At 38.0% G+C, this 18,853-nt stretch overlaps 1 protein-coding gene across 2 annotated transcripts in view; it reads right to left on the bottom strand.

Moving 5' to 3' along the window:
• Positions 1-18,853, bottom strand: part of DNAJC1 (DnaJ heat shock protein family (Hsp40) member C1) — a 232,725-nt gene that overhangs the window by 123,564 nt on the left and 90,308 nt on the right. For both annotated transcript variants that reach the window (XM_023223119.2, XM_023223118.2), the window contains exon 7: positions 9,135-9,225. In XM_023223119.2, the coding sequence (XP_023078887.1) occupies positions 9,135-9,225 (91 nt within the window). The remainder of the gene's footprint in view (positions 1-9,134; positions 9,226-18,853) is intronic.

The following is an 18,853-nucleotide window of genomic DNA, read 5'->3' as shown; positions in this document are numbered from 1 at the left end:
AACAATACAGGTAGGTTGAAAGTAAAACGATTGGAAAGATATACCATACAAACATTAATCAAAAGAAAGCAGAAGTAGTTATACTAGTATCAGGTAAGGTAAAGTAGACTATAAGGCAAAAACAAATTACCAGGAATGAAGAGAGACATTATATAATGATAGAAAGATCCACCAAGATGGCATAGCAATCCTAAATGTGTATGCACCAAACAACAGAGCTGCAAAACATGTGAAACAAAAACTGACAGAACTGAAGACAAATTTATAATTACAGTAAAAAATTCCAATACCCCCTCTCAATAATTGATAGCATAACTAAATATATAAATCATCAATGATATACAACTCAACAATGCCATCAGCCAACTGGATCTAACTGGCATTTATACAACACTCCAATTCACTACAGCAGAATATACATTCTTTTCAAATGTCCATGGAATATATGCCAAGATGGACCATATCTTGGGCCATAAAATAGATCTGAACAAACTTAAAGGAATTTAACTCATACAGAGTATGCTTCCTAATGAAAAGGGAATCAAACTACCAATGTTTAATAGAAATATAACAAAAAGGGCCCTGAACATTTGGAAACTAAACAATATACTTTTAAATAATCAATGGACGAAAGAGGAAATCTCAAGAAAAAAAATACTGAGCTGAGTCAAATAAAAATGTATCAAAATATGTGGCCAAGTGCAGTGGCTCACGCCTGTAATTCCAGCACTTTGGAATACCAAGGTGGGTGGATCACTTGAGGTCAGGAGTTCAAGACCAGCCTGGGCCAACATGGTAAAACCTTACCTCTACTAAAAATAAAAAAATAAGCCAGGCATGGTGGCACATGCTGTAATCCCAACTACTTGGGAGGCTGAGGTGGGAGAATTGCTTGAACCTGGCGGGTAGAGGTTGCAGTGAGCCTAGACCACACTACTGCACTTCAGCCTGGGCAACAGAGTGACATTCTGCCAAAAAAAAGAAAAATCAAAATATATGAGACACAGCCAAAGCAGTGCTGAGAGGGAAATGTATAGCATTAAATGCCGACATTAGAAAAGAGAAAAAGTCTCAAATTAATAATCTAAACTTCCACATCAAGAAACTATAAAAAGATCAAAACAATCCAAAAGCAAACAGAAGGAAAGAAGCAATCAAAACAAGAGCAGAAATCAATGAAATTGAAAACAAAAACCATACAGAAAATCGATTAAACAAAAAAACCAGTCCTTTGAAAAGATCAACATCTGGCAAATCTGACAAAGGAAACAGAAGACAAAAGTTGCCTATATTAAAAAGGTGAAATCACTACAGGGCATACAGACATCAAAAGGATAAAAAGCAAATATTAGGAACAACTCTAGATACATGTATTTGACAACTTAGATGAAAAAGACCAACTGCTCAAAAAACACAAACTATCTCAACTCACTCATAAAATAGATAAATGAAACATGAAATATATTTAAATAGCTCTGTAACTATAAATCAAATATAGTTTATTTTAGTACTCCAAAGAAAGAAATATTCAGGCTCAGATGATCTCACCAGAGAATTCTGCCAAATATTTCAAGAATTAATGCCAGTGTTAGACATTCTCTTTCAGAAAATAGAAAAGGAAGGCTGGGCACAACGGCTCATGCCTGTAATCCCAATACTTAGGGAGGCCAAGACAGGTGGATAACTTCAGGTCACGAGTTTGAGACCAGCCTGGCCAACATGGTGAAACCCCATCTCTACTAAAAACACAAAAATTAGCCAGGCATGGTTGTGGGCCCCTGTAATCCCAGCTACTTGGGAGGCTAAGGCAAGAGAATCACTTGAACCAGTAAGCCAAGATTGCATGATTGCACTCCAGTCTGGGCAAGAAGAGCAAAGCTCTGTTTTTCAAAAGAAAAAAAAAATAGAATAGGAGAGAAAACTTCCTATTTCATTATATGAAGTTGGTATTACCAATACCAAGGTCATACAAAGACAGTGCAAAACGAGAAAGCTAATGCTATGAACATTTGTGTCCCCTCCAAAATTCATGTTGAACCAGTCTCATAGAGGTGGAGCCTTTGGAAACAGATTATGTCATGAGGGCTCCTCCCTCATAAATAGGATTAAAGGCCTTATAAAAGAAGCTTCACACAGCATTCTGTCCCCTTTCTTCTTCTATCTCTTCTGCCATGTGAGGACACAGCATTCATCTCCCATAGAGGATGCAGCAACAAGGTGCCATCTTGGAAACAGAGACCAGGGCCTCATCAGATACTAAACTTGCTGGTACCTTGATCTTGGACTTCTCAGACTCCAGAACTGTAAGAATAAATTTCTGTTGATCATAAATTATCCAGTCTCAGGTATTTTGTATAGCAGCACAAAATAAACTGAAATAGAAAGTAGTAATACTGAGAACTGGTGGTGCTACTATAACAAATACCTGAAAATGTAGAAGTGGTTTTGAAATTGAGTAATGGGTAGAAGCCAGAACAGCTCTGAAGTGCATGCTAAAGCATTAAGCATGCTTCCAGTGAGAGCTCTGAAGAAGAGGAGAGCTGTAGAGAAACCCTCAGTCATCTTAGAGATGATCTAAGTGGTTGTGATCAGAATGCTGGTAGAAATAAGGACAGTAAAGGCCATTCTGATAAGGCTTTAGTTGGAAATGAGGAGCAGTTTATTGGAAACCGGAAGAAGGGCCACCCTTGCTGTAAAGTGGCAATGAACTTGGCTGAATTGTGTTTTGGGTCCTATTACTTTGAGGAAGGCAGAACTTAAGAGCAATGGGCTAGGATATTTTGTGGATGACACCTCTATCTCTAAGTAAATTGTTCAGGATGCTTCATGGCTTCTCTTGACTACTTACAGTAAAATGCAAGAAGAGAGAAAGAAATTAAATATAAAATTTATAATTAAAAGGAAAGCAGAAGTTAAAGATTTGAAAAATTCTCAGCCTGGTCAGGTTTTAAAGTATGCTTGAAGAAGAATGCCAACGGTGTGGCCAAGCAAACATTTGATAAGGAGATTTAATATGAATAGAAGGAAGACATACGTTATTCATCAAGACGATGGAAGAATGACCGCAAAGGTATTTTGGAGATTATCTGTGCTGCCCTTCTCATAGCAGGCTCAGAGCACCAGGTCCTTGAGGGCAGAACAGTTTCAAAAAAGGGGCCCAAACCACTTGTGAAACCATGGGGCTTGTTGCTCAGGATGTCTCATTTCTTTTCCATGCATTCAGACACAGTGCTCCTCAGCCGCCTCAGGTACGGCTCACGCAGGCCATGGTGTATCTCAGGCCACCACTTCAGGGGGCACAAGCAGTAAACCTTGGTGGCATCCATGTGGTGCTAACTCTGCAGGTGCACAGAGTGTGTGAGTTGTGGAGATATGTCTACCTAGATTTCAATGGATGCCTCATAGAGTCTCAGCGCCCAGGCAAAGAACTGCCACAAAGGTGGGGCTGCCAGAGACAACCCCAACTAGGGCCATGCCCTGTGGAGCCATAGGAGTAGGGCCACCACTAAGACCTCAGAACTGCAGAGCCACCAGCATGCAACTCTAGCCTGGGAGAGCTTGCAGGCATGAGACTCCAGCCTGTGATAGCTGCTCCGTGGGCTGTGACCAGCAAAATTATAGTGCTGGGGTTGCCCAGAGCCTTGGGGACCCAACCTCTACTCTCGTGTATCTGGAAGATGAAACATGAAGTCAAAGTTGATTATTCTCAGGCCTCAAAAATTAATGGTGTTTGCCATATTGGGTTTTCAACTTGGGGACTGTTGCCCCTTTATTCTTTCCCATTTCTCCCTCTTGGCATGAGAATATCAATCTTATGCCTGTCCCATCATTATAATCTGGAAGCATATAACTTGTTTGATTTCACAGGTTCATAGGTAGAGGGGAATTGGCCTCAGAATGAATTGTACCTTGAGTCTCACCCATATCTGATTTAAATTATATTTAGATAAGACTATAGACCTTAAACTTTAAAGTTGATGCTGGAATGAGTTAAGGCTTTGGGGGCTATTGGTATGTAATTAATATGTTTTGTATGTGAAAAGGATATAAATTTTGGAGGGGGGTGGTTAGGAGTGAAATGCTATGGTTTGAATGCTTGAGTCCTTCCAAAATTTATGTTGAAGTAATCTCCAATGCAATAGTATTAAGAGGAAAAGGCCATTGGGAGGTGATGAGAGACCTTCCCTCTTGAAAAAATTAAGACTCTTACAAAAGAGACTTCACACAGCATTCAGCCCCTTTTCCCCTTCTGTTCCCTGTGAGGACACGCGTTTGTGCCCTCCGGAGGATGTAGCAACAAGGTGCCATCTTGGAAGCAGACAGAAACCTTCGCCAGACGCCAAACCTACTGATGCCCCGATCTTGGACTCCCCAGCATCAAGAAGAGTGAGAATTAAATTTCTGTTCATTATAAATGAGCCAGTCTCAAGTTATTTCCCAGGTATTTTGATACAGCAGCACAAATGGACAATGATAATTACAGACCAATATCTCTCATGAATATAGATGTAAAACTCTTTAACAAAATAGTAGCAAATAGAATTCAGCAATAAGAATTATACACCATGTCCACGTGGTGTTTATTCCAAGTACGCATAGCTGGTTCAATATTCAAAATCCAATAATGTAATCTATCATATTAATATACCAAAAAAGAAATATCACATAATCACAATTATTGATGCAGGAAAAAAACACTTCACAAAATTCAACACCCCGTCATGATTTCTAAAAATGCTCAGAAAACTAGGAATAGAGGGAAACTTTATCAACTTCATGTACGGCAGGGGTCCTCAAGCCCTGGGCCATGGACTGGTATCAGTCCATGCCTGTTAGGAACCAGACTGCATAGCAGGAGGTGAGCGGCAGGAGGGCAAGCATTACTGCCTGAGCTCTGCTTCCTGGCAGATCAGCAGCGGCACTAAATTCTCATAGGATCTAAGTTGCACACTCCTTATGAGAATCTAACCAGTTTCATCACAAAACCACCCCCCACTGCCACCAGGTCCATGGAAAAGTCTGTCTTCCACAAAATTGGTCCCTTATATATTGAATATATATACTTATATATTTATATACTTATATGATTTGAAATATTAAGGGAATTGTAAATTTATATTCGAGTTGCGTGATTTTAAAATTTCACACTTCCATTGGTATTCAAATATCCTAGGATATTATACTGTACCTTAGGTAAAAGTACCTAGGATAAAATACTATATTCTTTAGATATTATTTGCCTATATACAAACTGTTTTGGAACGAGGGCTCCTATTAAGATTTTAGGTTTTATAATATAAAATGGCATAAGGTACAGAGATTCTATTAGGTCATGTTTTCAGATATGCTGGAGCTAGTGATCGGTTATATGTCTTTGCATAAGTTATCTCAGAGAGTATGCTCCCATCCGTGAGCACCCTATGTTACCACAGGCAAAGTGTTCTAACCTAAACTGTGGCTGCTCTTCCTCAATCTATTTTTTCTTCTTCCCTACCAACCCCTGAATCAACTACTTTCTTCATGAACCTCAGTTTTCTAGAAAATCACTCTTCCTTTAGTCTTAAGGAAGGTGACTAAATTTTCTCATCCTGCCACACTAAAAAGTCACATTCTGTCCCCCACTTTCTCACTGAGTGCTTCATCTTACAGGGTGTCCCTGAAGGCACCCCTACTTCAATCCCTTTCTGGGGCATGCAACAAGGACCACAAAACAAGAAAAACATAACTAATGTTGGGAACTATTTCTCCGTATTTAAAGGAAGTACTTGGCAGCAGAGTTTTGATTAATTTTGGTTTTGTTTTAAAATCATATAAGGTACAAAGAAAGGGGTCAAGGAAATAATCAAGTTTACTTCTATCCTTTCCTTTCCTTGTCTATTCAAATTGTGATCTTTGCAATTTCTTTATAAAGTAAGTCAAACATCTTTTTCTCATTCATGATATGGGCTGTTTTAGTACACATAATTCACTTTTATTAATTTAGAATAAAACATATGATTACAGAATGTGTAAAAAATCATTAACCCTCAAAAGTCTAATATTTGTAAGTATTCAACTTATTTAAACCTAAACCACAAAACTGATTAAAGGTTTATAGTAAGTGCCCCAAATTTCCCAAACATATATCAATTTTTTTTTTGCATAAAGACTTCTCAGAAGGATATTTATTTTTAAGAAATCACCCTTTTCACTGCCCCCCCATATCTAAAATATCATTTTAATAAGACTATCACACCCTACTCGAAGAGTTCTAGTGCAGCCCTCAGAGAATACTGCACAATCTAAGCAGTAAAGCAGATGAGGGCAGATTAGCAATTAGGTCATGAAAAACAGGCAGCATAAAACAGCTATTGCTAATCTACATGAGATGCATTTACTCAATTAAGTAGATGGAAATGTTATTATGAACTTGATATTCTGATGATGGTCTTTAAAATTAAGAAGGATGGGGCAAATGAAATGCACACTGGGGGATTTGAGGCCTTTATATATTAATTCTAAAGTATACAATGCAGAATACTGTAATGAAGTTAACAAAATTAATTAAAATATTCTTTGCATGTAACCATTAGAGACTATATTAAAAAATACATGACAGTCTGACATTGTTAACAGTAAATGTGACTGTTCTTTAACATTCTTAATATTGATACCATCACCTTTTCTAAATATACCACTGATAAAAGAAGCATGCAAGATAACAGTCTTATTATTCAGAGCATAGTATGAGGACTGTTTTTAACATGCTTTCTGGTATTTGCTTACTCTATTCTGAGTTTCAATAACTGATAAGCTAGTGATGAATTTTCAAATGTTTTAGAAGACTGTTACACATTTTTACTTTCAGATATTTACATATTTTTTAGTTTGTGATTTTTACAAAATCAGACAATAACAAAATTGAAAGAGACTTTTTTTTTTGAGATGGAGTCTTGCTCTGTCACCCAGGTTGGAGCTCAGTGGCACGATCTCGATGTACAGAAACGTCTGCCTCCCAGGTTCAAGTGATTCTCCTGCCTCAGCCTCCCGAGTAGTGGGGATTACAGGCACCCACCACCACGCCCAGATAATTTTTGTATTTTTAGTAGATATGGGGTTTCACCATGTTGTCCAGGCTGGTCTCGAACTCCTGACCTCCAGTGATCCGCCCATCCTGGCTTCCCAAAATGCTGGGATTACAGGTATGAGCCACTGTGCCTAGCCAAGAAGAAACTACTAAATATGCTTGAGAATTATATCAAACTCTTAAGCAGAACAAAAGTCACTGAACAATTTTGGAAAAATAGTTAACTCCAAAATGAGCTTTTGTATAGTGATAAACACTTCATGTTTAACCTCTAATTTCAGAAAGAGTAGTGTATATACTTAGTCTTGTTACTATTAAAGAATTCTAACCCATCTACCAAAATTACAATTAAGTTTTTTAACAAAAAATTACATAAAAATGATAAGCTGTATCTATGAGAGCAATGAAATGTAGTGTATTTATGTTGCCACTAGGTAAATTTTGGATTAATTTTATATTCTTCTCTTTTCTTTTTTCTTTTTTTTGAGACAGCGTTTCACCCTTGTCACCCAGGCTGGAGTGCAATGGCGTGATCTCGGCTCACTGCAGTCTTCACCTCCCAGGTTCAAGTGATTCTCCTGTCTCGGCCTCCCGAGTAGATGGGATTATAGGTGTCTACCACCACACATGGCTAATTTTTGTATTTTTAGTAGAGACGGGGTTTTGCCACGTTGGCCAGGCTGGTCTCAAACTCCTGACCTCAGGTGATCTGCCTGCCTCGGCCTCCCAAAGTGCTGGGATTACAGGCGTGAGTGACGGCACCTGGCCAATAGTCTTCTCTTTTCTTAAAAATATAATTTTTCTTCTCCTTGTGATTAGTCTGAAAAGGCTTAGAAATTGTTATGTACCAATTTTTCCTAAAAATAACAATTATATAAAAATGACAGAGTTTCACTTGCACACTCCTACTTCTTAACACACATGTCAACCTTGGTATGTAATAATCCTCTACCATTCTAACTCCTTAACAGAAGTCTACTTTGAACAATTATATAGTTGATGTGAATATTATTTTGTATTTATAAGTATTGAAACTTTTTGAATTAAATAATGTGCTTCTTGAGATGGTGTTTTATAAGGCTAGGTGCTCAGTGGATGCTCATTAATATTCATGGCATTACATGAATTCATACATCCATCCATTTACTGAACATTTATTATGTGCCAGGACCCTGTTTGATGTTGCAGACACAAAGATGAACGGTCTCTGTTCTAAAGCTGTCCGACACCTGAAGGATTGTGACAGACTGAAAAATGACCCCCTAAAATGACCACACCCAAATCCCTAGAACCTGGGACATAACAGTGAACAAAACAGATAAAGACCTTACCCTTACAGAGCTTACATTCTACTGGGGGTGGGGGGTGGGGTGGAAATCAGATGGTAAACAAAACTAACATATAAATTAAAGTAGTATTAAGTGCTTGGAATAAAAATAAAGAAATGCAAAGAAACACAGCATATATGTGTGGGAGCCAAAATGTAGAGAAGGCAAAAACAGACAAAAGGACTGGGGCTGAGAAAACACCTTTTTAAATAATATATTCAACTTTTCCTGAAATCAGCAAGAACTGTCTTTGTGTTCAATAGGAGATTTCTTTTCAACATACTGATAATTTATACAAAGTTGTTCATACTATATAACAATACCGCAAACGAAACAAAGATTTTCAAAACAAAAATCATTGGTATTTTCAGGTTTCCTAACTACAACTGTTACACAGCAAGTTGGGTGATTAACTGGTTAAACTAGCACTAAACATCAATTGTAATTACAATACTGAAGTATTTTAGGGCTTTGCAGACTTTGGATGCCCCTAGATTTGAGGAGTTACATGACTCAAGCTGATTATCCTTCCTTCTGATACCAAACTTTGGGTGGTAAAGTAATGCTATAATGTAGTATGTTCCATGTCAAACACATTAAGTACAAGTGACACCACTAGGGAGTGGGAAAAAAAAAAAAGAAAACCAGAAAATTTAATTACTGCTGAATTTAAAAGATAATTCACATTTAAATCATTAATTTTATATGATATTATTAAAATACTAATATTTAGAACTCACTTTGAAGTGTTTCAAGTTCAGTTCTAGTCAGTGCATCTTCCTTTTCCTTCAATCTTGTTTCTTTATATTTAGCATAAAACTGCCCAGCATCCTTAAAAAAAAAAAGCATACATAAATTAACATAAAAATCAGTGTGCTTCAATAATATTTTCCATATAACTTAATTTTAAAGCATTATATTCATTTTATAAGTAGTCTTTCTTTTTGTTTTCAGATTTTATGATGAGCAGAAATTAAACATTTGTCTATGATTTTTCTCTCCTGGAGAGCCAGTTACAACGAGAAATTCTGAGTATAATTTTAAACTATTTTTTCTCTCAGATATGGAAAGGAGGTATCCTCTTCCTGTTTTCTTCCATTGTATGCTATTTTCTTTCTTTCTTTTTTTTTTTTTTTGAGATGGAGTCTCGCTCTGTCTCCCAGGCTGGAGTGCAGTGGCACGATCTTGGCTCACACCTCCCAGGTTCATGCCATTCTCCTGCTTCAACCTCCTGAGTAGCTGCGACTACAGGCGCCCACCACCATGACCGACTAATTTTTTAAAAAAATATTTTTAGTAGAGACGGGGTTTCATTGTGTTAGCAACGATGGTCTTGATCTCTTGACCTTGTGATCCCGCCTCGGCCTCTCAAAGTGTTGGGATTACAGGCGTGAGCCACTGCATCCGGCCAGCTATTTTCATAATATACTGTTGCGTGTACAAAGAGCAAAAAAACTCATTTGCTGAACTGATTTGGTATGGCAATTTACATTACTGTGACTAACAAAGTACTACTGCTATATTCATATTAGCCCTTTAACTACAATAGATATTCAAAATTATTTTCAAATCTGATTATAAAACTTATATGCGCATGTATATAAAAGTGAAAGTTGCCACTCCTCCTTCTACCAACCTTAGAGACCAGTATAAAAACCGTTACCATGAAGTCTTGAGGATTGAGGACTGAGGACACATACTGCATACATACACTTAGGTGTCAAAATACAGTGACTGAAGTCTCAATGAGTGGCACACAGGTAAGGCTTTAGTGGTGTACCAAAAAAAAAAAAAAAAAAACTAGGTCTTAAATAATGACATACACAAAAATAAACAAGTTGATGCTCTAGGCATATGAGATCTTGACAATGAAAATAAACAAAACAGATCTTTTACCACACTCCTTGGCTGAAACCTCAGGTATTTTATAGGAATACCACTTGTACAACAGCTACCAGCCCACGCTGTGCTTCCATATCTGTGCAATTGCTTTGCCCTCTGCCTACAATATTATGCTTCTCTGGCATTATTCTGATGAACTCTTATTAATCCTTGAAAATCCATTCAAGCCCCATCTCCTTTGCAAGTTTTTCTGACCTTCTCTGGCAGTGTAATTCTCCCTTGTATACTACCTTTTGTACTTAAACATGTCTATAACTGCTTTGTATCACGTTATATTCTCTTCCAGGTGAGAAATTGAGATAGGAATACTTACATGCCCAGAGCATAGCATCTGCCATAAAGCAGGTACTCAGTAAGTATTTACTGAATTGAATTAGACTGAAATATATGAGAAATCTAATAAAGCAAGAAATGAAGGGCCCTGATGACGAACTGAGGTGAAATAAGAAAAAGAAGGGTATCAAGAATAACTCTAGGGTAACATTCCCAGACTACAAGATTCCTAGAGCAGATAAATCATAGACCCATCTGAGAGCGCTTTATTTCGGCAGGAAAAAAAGGAACAAAATCTTTGACACTACTTTGTCTCAGATGTAAATACGTAAATACTTAAACCCTAGAAACTCTTTTCATCTATGACTGTGGCCAAATTAAAGCTTTCTCCTGGGGGTCTGTGTCTCTTGGGGTTCTATCAGAACTCCCCCACCTAATAAAAATTAGGTATTCTAAAATCATACAGATATATTATTAATACAGCAAAAGATCTCTTAATTCTTTTCATCCCCACTTTTACGTTCCTACTTCATATCTATGAGGATTCACATAAGCCCTAGGCCAGGTAAACAATGGTACGATTGGAAGAGCATAGATGGCCATGCACCCAACTTACTCATTCTCCCATGCCCGTATATAGTTTAAGTTTCAATGGGGTTTTGGGTTAAGTTTTTATAGCCCCTTAACATTCCCCACCCCCCTGAAAAAAAGTCAACCCTAAAGAATTATTATTTTATATTAAGCCATATGAGTCATTTATACCTTGGTGTGAATGAATGAATGAGCTTATTAGCGTCTTTCCACAGAGTAAGTTTTAATAGTAGGGAAGAAGAAAAGGTCAGGAAGGCATTGGCTCCTTCAGGGGAGTAGGAAATGTGGCACATGCAAGAAAAGAAGGGCACGGATTATTTATTTATGAGAGGTAAAAGAAAGTAGGCTGAATCATCACAGTATAACAGTGAAATATGGTGATTAAGAGGACAGATTTGGAGCCAGACTCTCTGAATTAAGATCTCAGCTCTGCCATCTTACTAGCTATGTGACATTCAGCAAATTATTTAACTTCTCTGTAGGTCCATTTTCTCATCCATAAAATGGCAATAAAAGTACTTAACTTATATGACTGTTATGAAGATTAAATCTGTTAATACCTGGGAAACAGAATGACATCTTCCACATAATTAGGCCTTATATGTATGTTAGCTATTCTTCTTCTTCTTTATTTATTTTTTAAGACGGAGTTTTGCTCTTGTTCCCCAGGCTGGAGTGCAATGGCACGATCTCGGCTCATCACAACCTCCGCCTCCCGGGTTCAAGCGATTCTCCTGCCTCAGCCTCTCGAGTAGCTGAGATTACAGGCATGCGCCACCGCACCCGGCTAATTTTGTATTTTTAGTAGAGAGATGGAGTTTCTCCATGTTGGTCAGGCTGATTTCAAACTCCCCGACCTCAGGTGATCCACCCGCCTCGGCCTCCCAAAGTGCTGGGATTACAGATGTGAGCCACTGCGCCCGGCCTTTTCTTTACTACTTCTACCAATTTGACAAGGATCTTGTTTTCCAACACAAAGGATGAGTTTTGTGCTTCATACTTCACCAAAATTCCCCTGCCAAATCCTGTATCTTCTTGCTTATGTGACCTTATTAATTGCATCCTTCTCACTTCATTTTGCTGCATAATAGCAACCTCTTCCTAGTAGTCCTGCCAAATTTGAACATTTCTCTGTTAATGTTTCTTCTTCCTGTTATGGCACATAATCCCACTAAAACTTCCTCTTTGAAATACACATTTAATACAAATCTACACTTATGTAAGGACTGCAATCCACCCAATCATCCTAACCTACTCTACTTAATCTGAGAGTTTCAATACATTCCATAGTTTCATTCACTGCTTTTATCTTCCTTTTGCTCTATTTCTAAGCATTTATTCAAACACTCCTCATGTTTTCTCTTTTTTTCATATTGTACCTATGCTTTGAAATCAAATTACAATATATCCACTCCAGGAAACATTATTTTCTTAACATTCTATGAACTCAAGCAATTCTACTTTACTGTACACCTTTACATTGTTTCAACCATCCTTGTGTACAGTTTGGGGTATGGCACTTTAAGATACACTGGCAAATAGACTTTAAAAGGAAAATGATTAAACAGGGAGGCAGTTTGAAACTGTTTTTATAAGGGATTAGAGATAAGAAGATTGGGGATAACTTCCTAACTACCATAGAATATCTCAAGGTTTATTATAGGAAAGAATGGTAAAAACTACTATATATGATTCCAGAGATGAAAGTTTTGATTTTGGATAAATACAAGGAAGAAGCTGAGCATGGTGGCTCACACCTGCAATCCTAGCACTTTGGGGAGCTGAAGTGGGCAGATCACTTGAGGGTAGGAGTTCAAGACTAGCCTGACCAACATGGTGAAGCCCCATTTGTACTAAAAACACAAAAAAGTAGCCAGGTGTGGTGGCAGGCACCTATAACCCCAGCTACTCAGGAAGCTAAGGCAAGAGAATAGCTTGAACCTGGGAGGCGGAGGTTGCAGTGAGCCAAGATCATACCACTGCACTCCAGTCTGGATCACAGAGCGAGACTATGTCTCCAAAAAAATATATATATATGCATTTCCTAATAATTAAAATTACCTGAAAATGAAATAGACTGATTTTGGAGGTAGTATTCAAGAAGAAACCAGGTGGCTATTCTTTAAGGTATGTTCTAAGGTATGGCTATTCTTTAAGGTATGCTTTTGAATTCAAGTATTCAAAAGAGGATGAATAGGAAAAACTGTTTTCAACCTTTTTTCCCTCCCATTTTCCATGGGGCGGTGAATTCAAGTGAATAAAATTATAATAAAATTGCTCAATGGGAAAAATAAGCACAAAAATTTACTTGGGTCCAAAGTAAACTCTAGTTTACCTACACAGAAAGTTAGATTTCCTGGGGATATAAACTTCTAATCCATCCTTATAGCTCCAGTATACTGCCTGGCACTTACAGAAGCTTAATAAACATTTAATGAATAATCAAATGCTTACTTTAATTGATTAGGGATCTGAACTGCCTGCCCCATAATACTGTATTAAAATTATGTAGTTTACATTTTTCCAAACAGAAAGAACTCCTATTCTCAAGGAGTTTATAATCCTTATGAATGGAACCATAAGCAAAAGTTTTTATTCTAGAAGCAACTGTATTAGTATTCAAATTTCTTTTTTTTTTCCTCCCCGAGACAGAGTCTCACTGTGTCGCCCAGGCTGGAGTACAGTGACACGATCTTGGCTCACTGCAATTTCCATCTCCCAGGTTTAAGCAATTCTGCCTGCCTCAGCCTCTTGAGTAGCTGGGATAACAGGCCCCCGCCACCACACCCGGCTAATTTTTGTATTTTCTAGTAGAGACGGGGTTTTGCCATGTTGGCCAGGCTGGTCTTGAACTCCTGACCTCAGGTGATGCACCCACTTCAGCCTCCCAAAGTGCTGGGATTACAGGCGTGAGCCACCGCCCTTGGCCAGTACTTAAAATTTCCTGAAGAGTTCAAAACATCAAACAGGGGACAGGTTTTACATTTAAACGATGGCTAACTTAAAGAATGTATGAGTGTTCTTTGTATGTAATTATAGAGCACAGGCTTCTGCACAAGAAGACATTAAACAGGGATATTTATGCTTATTTACTGAACCACTATTATACGTGTTGTACATTATTAGGATATGTGGGGATTATATAAGACATAACAGTTTCCCTTAAGGAATATGTAAAAATAACTATAAATATTAATCAAAATATGGAATATAGAATATAAGCTCCATGAGAACAGGAATTGTTGTCTTTCTCTCCCCACCCCCACCCCAAGGGCCTAAAAGAGTACCCGGCACAAAGTAAATAATGCAATCAATCAATAAAGTTTGTTGAAAGAATTACTGGCGGCCGGGCGTGGTGGCTCAAGCCTGTAATCCCAGCACTTTGGGAGGCTGAGACGGGCGGATCACGAGGTCTGGAGATCGAGACCATCCTGGCTAACACGGTGAAACCCCGTCTCTACTAAAAAAAAATGCAAAAAAACTAGCCAGGTGAGGTGGCGGGCGCCTGTAGTCCCAGCTACTCGGGAGGCTGAGGCAGGAGAATGGCGTAAACCCGGGAGGCGGAGCTTGCAGTGAGCCGAGATCTGGCAACTGCACTCCAGCCTGGGCGACAGAGTGAGACTCTGTCTCAAAAAAAAAAAAAAAAAGAATTACTGGCAAAGAAAGTGGTGCTCACTCAACATTCTGTTTCCCCACATTTCCTTGTTCTTTCAAGATTAGGTGGGGTCAGAGGACTAGTTCTGGATGGACTGTGGATGGAAATACCATGTGTCATTTCCAAACCAACTCACAGAAAAGCTCATGCAAATCCTCCAGCTCTCTACTCTTGTCATAATGAGCAAGGAGGCCACATGTTCCAGATGGATAGAGCTAGAAGATGGTGAAGACATCATTGCTCTGAGCTCCTGAATGGTTAGGTAGAGCAGAATGCCCACTTTCCTATCAACCAGTGACAGACATGAGGCATATGCCAGAAACAGACTAAGGCCTATCAGTCTACTGTGATTAATACAAATAGTAAATGCTGCACAGTTAGTATGGAGAACATACAATGAGAATTTTTCAGTTGGCCTGATGAAGGCAAGGCTTTGTAATGATGATAATTTAGTTTAAGCCCTGAAGATACAGTATTTCCAAGATTAATAAGCTGTGAGATGGAGAATATCCTTACATTAAACCTTTTTTTTTTTTTTAGCTTTTGAGATGGAGTCTTGCTCTGTCACCCAGGCTGGAGCGGAGAGGCAATATCTCGGCTCACTGAAACCTCCACCTCCTAGGTTCAAGTGATTCTCCTGCCTCAGCTTCCCAAGTAGCTGGGACTACAGGCACCTGCCACTACACCCGACTAATATTTATATTTTTAGTAGAGACGGGGTTTTACAATGCTGTCCAGGCTGATCTCGAACTCTTGATATCTGGTGATTCGCCTGCCTTGGCCTCCCAAAGTGCTGGTGTGAGCCACTGTGCTCGGCCATCCTTTAACATTCTTGACATAGTTCATTAAGTGATAAGAGAATATGCTAAGTGTCACTGTTCGTAATGTTTTGGTTTACTTTTACCTCTCCATATAAATGTCAATATATTAAGCAATCCAAAGAAAAACTTAAGAAACAAGAGCATTAAACTAAGAGAAAACGAAACACTGCATGTTCTCACTCATACGTGGGAGCTGAACAATGAGAATACATGGACACAAGAAGGGGAATAACACACACCGGGGCCTGTGGTGGAGCAGGAAGAGGGAGAGCTTCAGGATAAATAGCTAATAGGGCATATGGGACTTAATACCCTAGGTGATGGGTATTAAGCAAACCACCATGGCACATGTGTCCTTATGTAAACAAACCTGTAAATTCTGCACATGTACCCGGGAACAGAAAGGAAGGGGAAGGGGAAGGGGAAGGAAAAGGAGAGGAAAGAAAAAGGAAAAAGGAAAAAGGAAAGGAAAGGAAAGGAAAAGGGAGAGAAAGAGAAAGTGAGAGATAAAGAGACAAAGAAAGAGAGAAAGGGGGGAAGACAGAAAGAGAGAGAGGGAGGAAGAAAGAGAGAAAAAGAGAGAGAAAGGAAGGCAGGCAGGAAGGTACGAAGGCGGGCAGGTGGGCAGGCGTTGATTTACAATGGTAGGAGCAGGGAAATACCACCTGTCCTGATGGGAATAAGGAATGTGGAAGTTATGAGGAAGGATACCTAGAAACAATATAGAGGATGCTCTATTTCTTTTTCATTGTTTGATAGCCCAAATCTTTTGTTTGAAGCTTAGAAATAACCTTCAATATAGGAAAACACCGTAAGTACATTTCTGAAAATCTGCCCACAAAATCAAATGCTCTATATTGTTTTGTTCTCCCACCGACTTATACTATCATCTCATAATTACATATAATATGCATAAAATTACAATGAAAAATATAGAAAAACTTTAAAATTTTATATTTTGATGAGTCAAAATTTCTGTACAGAATTATAATAAGACTAAATCCACAAAAAGTAATAAAAATAAAACAGAAAACCAGAAGCTACTGTCTTCCTCTGATCTGAGACAGTAATATTCAAGGAGATGCAAAGCCTAAAAACTATTTTTTCCATTTGTTCCAAGAGATAGAAGAGACTGTAGAAGCCATTTATTCAGCCCTAACTCAATGTAAGAATCCTTCTACAACTTATGTCATACAGACGTTCCCAACTTGACTTAACAATGGTTTAACAGAACAATTTTTCCATTTTATGATGGTGAGATAGTGACATGCATTCAGTAGAAACCATACTTCCAGGGCCCATACAATCATTCTGTTTGTATTTTCTTTCAGTACAGTATTCAGTAAATTACATGGGATACTCAGCACTTTTTAAAAATAAAATAGGCTTTGTTTTAAATTATTTTACGCAACTGTAGGCTAAATGTAAGTGTTCTGAGTGTGTTTAAGGTAGGCTAGGCTAAGCTATGAGGTTCAGGAGGTTAGGTATATTTAATGTATTTGCAGCTTACGGTATTTTCTCCTTATGACGGGCTTATCAGGATGCAATCGGTAAGTTGAGGAAAATTTGTAATTATATCAGCCTGAACATTCTGACAGGGAGTTTAAGATTAGACAGCTTATACTATAAAGTTCTAGTTATCTACCTGGGGAGAAATTTATTTTTTTTAGTTTTTATATTTCTTACATATTTTTTTCTTATATTTTAGTATTTATTTTCATCTGTTTTAAGTTTCATTTCTACCATTAACTAGTTGTTTCACTTTGGGGAAACTGTTTCACCAATCTGAGTCTTAAGTATTTTCATCTATAAAATACGGAATTGGTGAGACTATATGTTGCTAACACCCTACCTAACATTTTGTGGTTTTTTTTATCTTTTCTACATCTAGCAATAATCTACAAAACTCTATAGTCTGTCTTTGGATCTCTGAGTACTTGTGTAAGATGCAAGGATTTACTTTCAGAGGGTGGTTTTCCTGTATCCCTTTGTCCTGCAGCAGTAGAGTTTCAGCTTATAAAAATTCAGATGAACTCCTCCATCTCTTTTCATTTGTTTATGTATTTCCTGTGTCAGGTTTGTGTGTGTGTGTCTGAAAAGTTTTAAGAAGTTTTAGAGTATTAAAAGCAAGCTGCCTCATCCCTTGGAAAATCTGTTTAACTCTAAGTAGAAGGGCAGGCAACTCAGCTTGAAACAAATGCCTCATAGCCTTTTAGAAGCTTTTTTTCCTGCTAATTAGCTGTGAATGTTTTGTTTGTTTGGTTTCTGACAGAGTCCCAGCAAGCAGAAGCAAAGGGGCTAGAAAGGAAGGGCCCTAATTGTCAGGAAGGGTGACCTCCAGGCTTGTCAACAGTTGTAGTCTCCATGGGAAAAGTAGCTTCTTGTGGGAGAGGATGCTTCCATGTACAGATAGTTTTATAAAGTATAGTACTCCTTTACTCTCAGGCACCCTTTTTTTTTTTTTTTTTTTTTTTTTTTTTTTTTTAGGTAAAAGCCAGAGCTATACAGAGAAGATTCCTCTATTTTCTCAGCCACTGCTCCTAGGCAACCTATACATCCTGATGGGGGTGGGGATATGCATGCTGGAAACTTCCTATGACAATTTTTACTTGAATGGTGTTCTTGTTAGATCTGCTTGGTAATGAGAAAAGATGGGACTGAGACTTAAAAAGGTGACAAATTTACAACTTTAGGCAATGCACAACCAAATGAGTTATACATTTTATAAATTACGCTACCGAGAAATGTAATATATAGGTCAGAGAGAAACTTGAATGGTGAATTCCTAGAAAAATCAAACAAATTCTCAAGCAAATTAAGTTCTGACTGCTGAAGACCTGTTTGATCTTAGGAAGTACAGGGAACTGTGTCTATAATTCAGACTGGTAATCACTTGGGATATGTGGCACTTCCTGATTTTATGAGAGAAACTGACGGTCTGAGCAATCTAAATTATTATGGGCAAAAATATATAAGGTTCTGATACAGTTGCAAAAATAAACTAAGTTATAACGGCTAAACTGAAACTATGCACAGAGCACTGATTATATGTCATCAACTACTTGCTATTTTCCAGGTTACACAACATATGATCAATTTAAAAATACCCAAGATGGGCATTTTGGAGGTTAGAAAAACTTCCTGGGGTTACAAGCTGAATACAACCAACAAAGAAGACTGGTTTTTGTCAGATTCCAAGAGAATGTGTACTTCCTTC

Source organism: Piliocolobus tephrosceles, chromosome 9 (genome assembly GCF_002776525.5).
Source record: "Piliocolobus tephrosceles isolate RC106 chromosome 9, ASM277652v3, whole genome shotgun sequence".
In the NCBI taxonomy this organism is placed as follows: domain Eukaryota; kingdom Metazoa; phylum Chordata; class Mammalia; order Primates; family Cercopithecidae; genus Piliocolobus; species Piliocolobus tephrosceles.
This window is presented reverse-complemented; position numbering and strand designations above follow the sequence as displayed.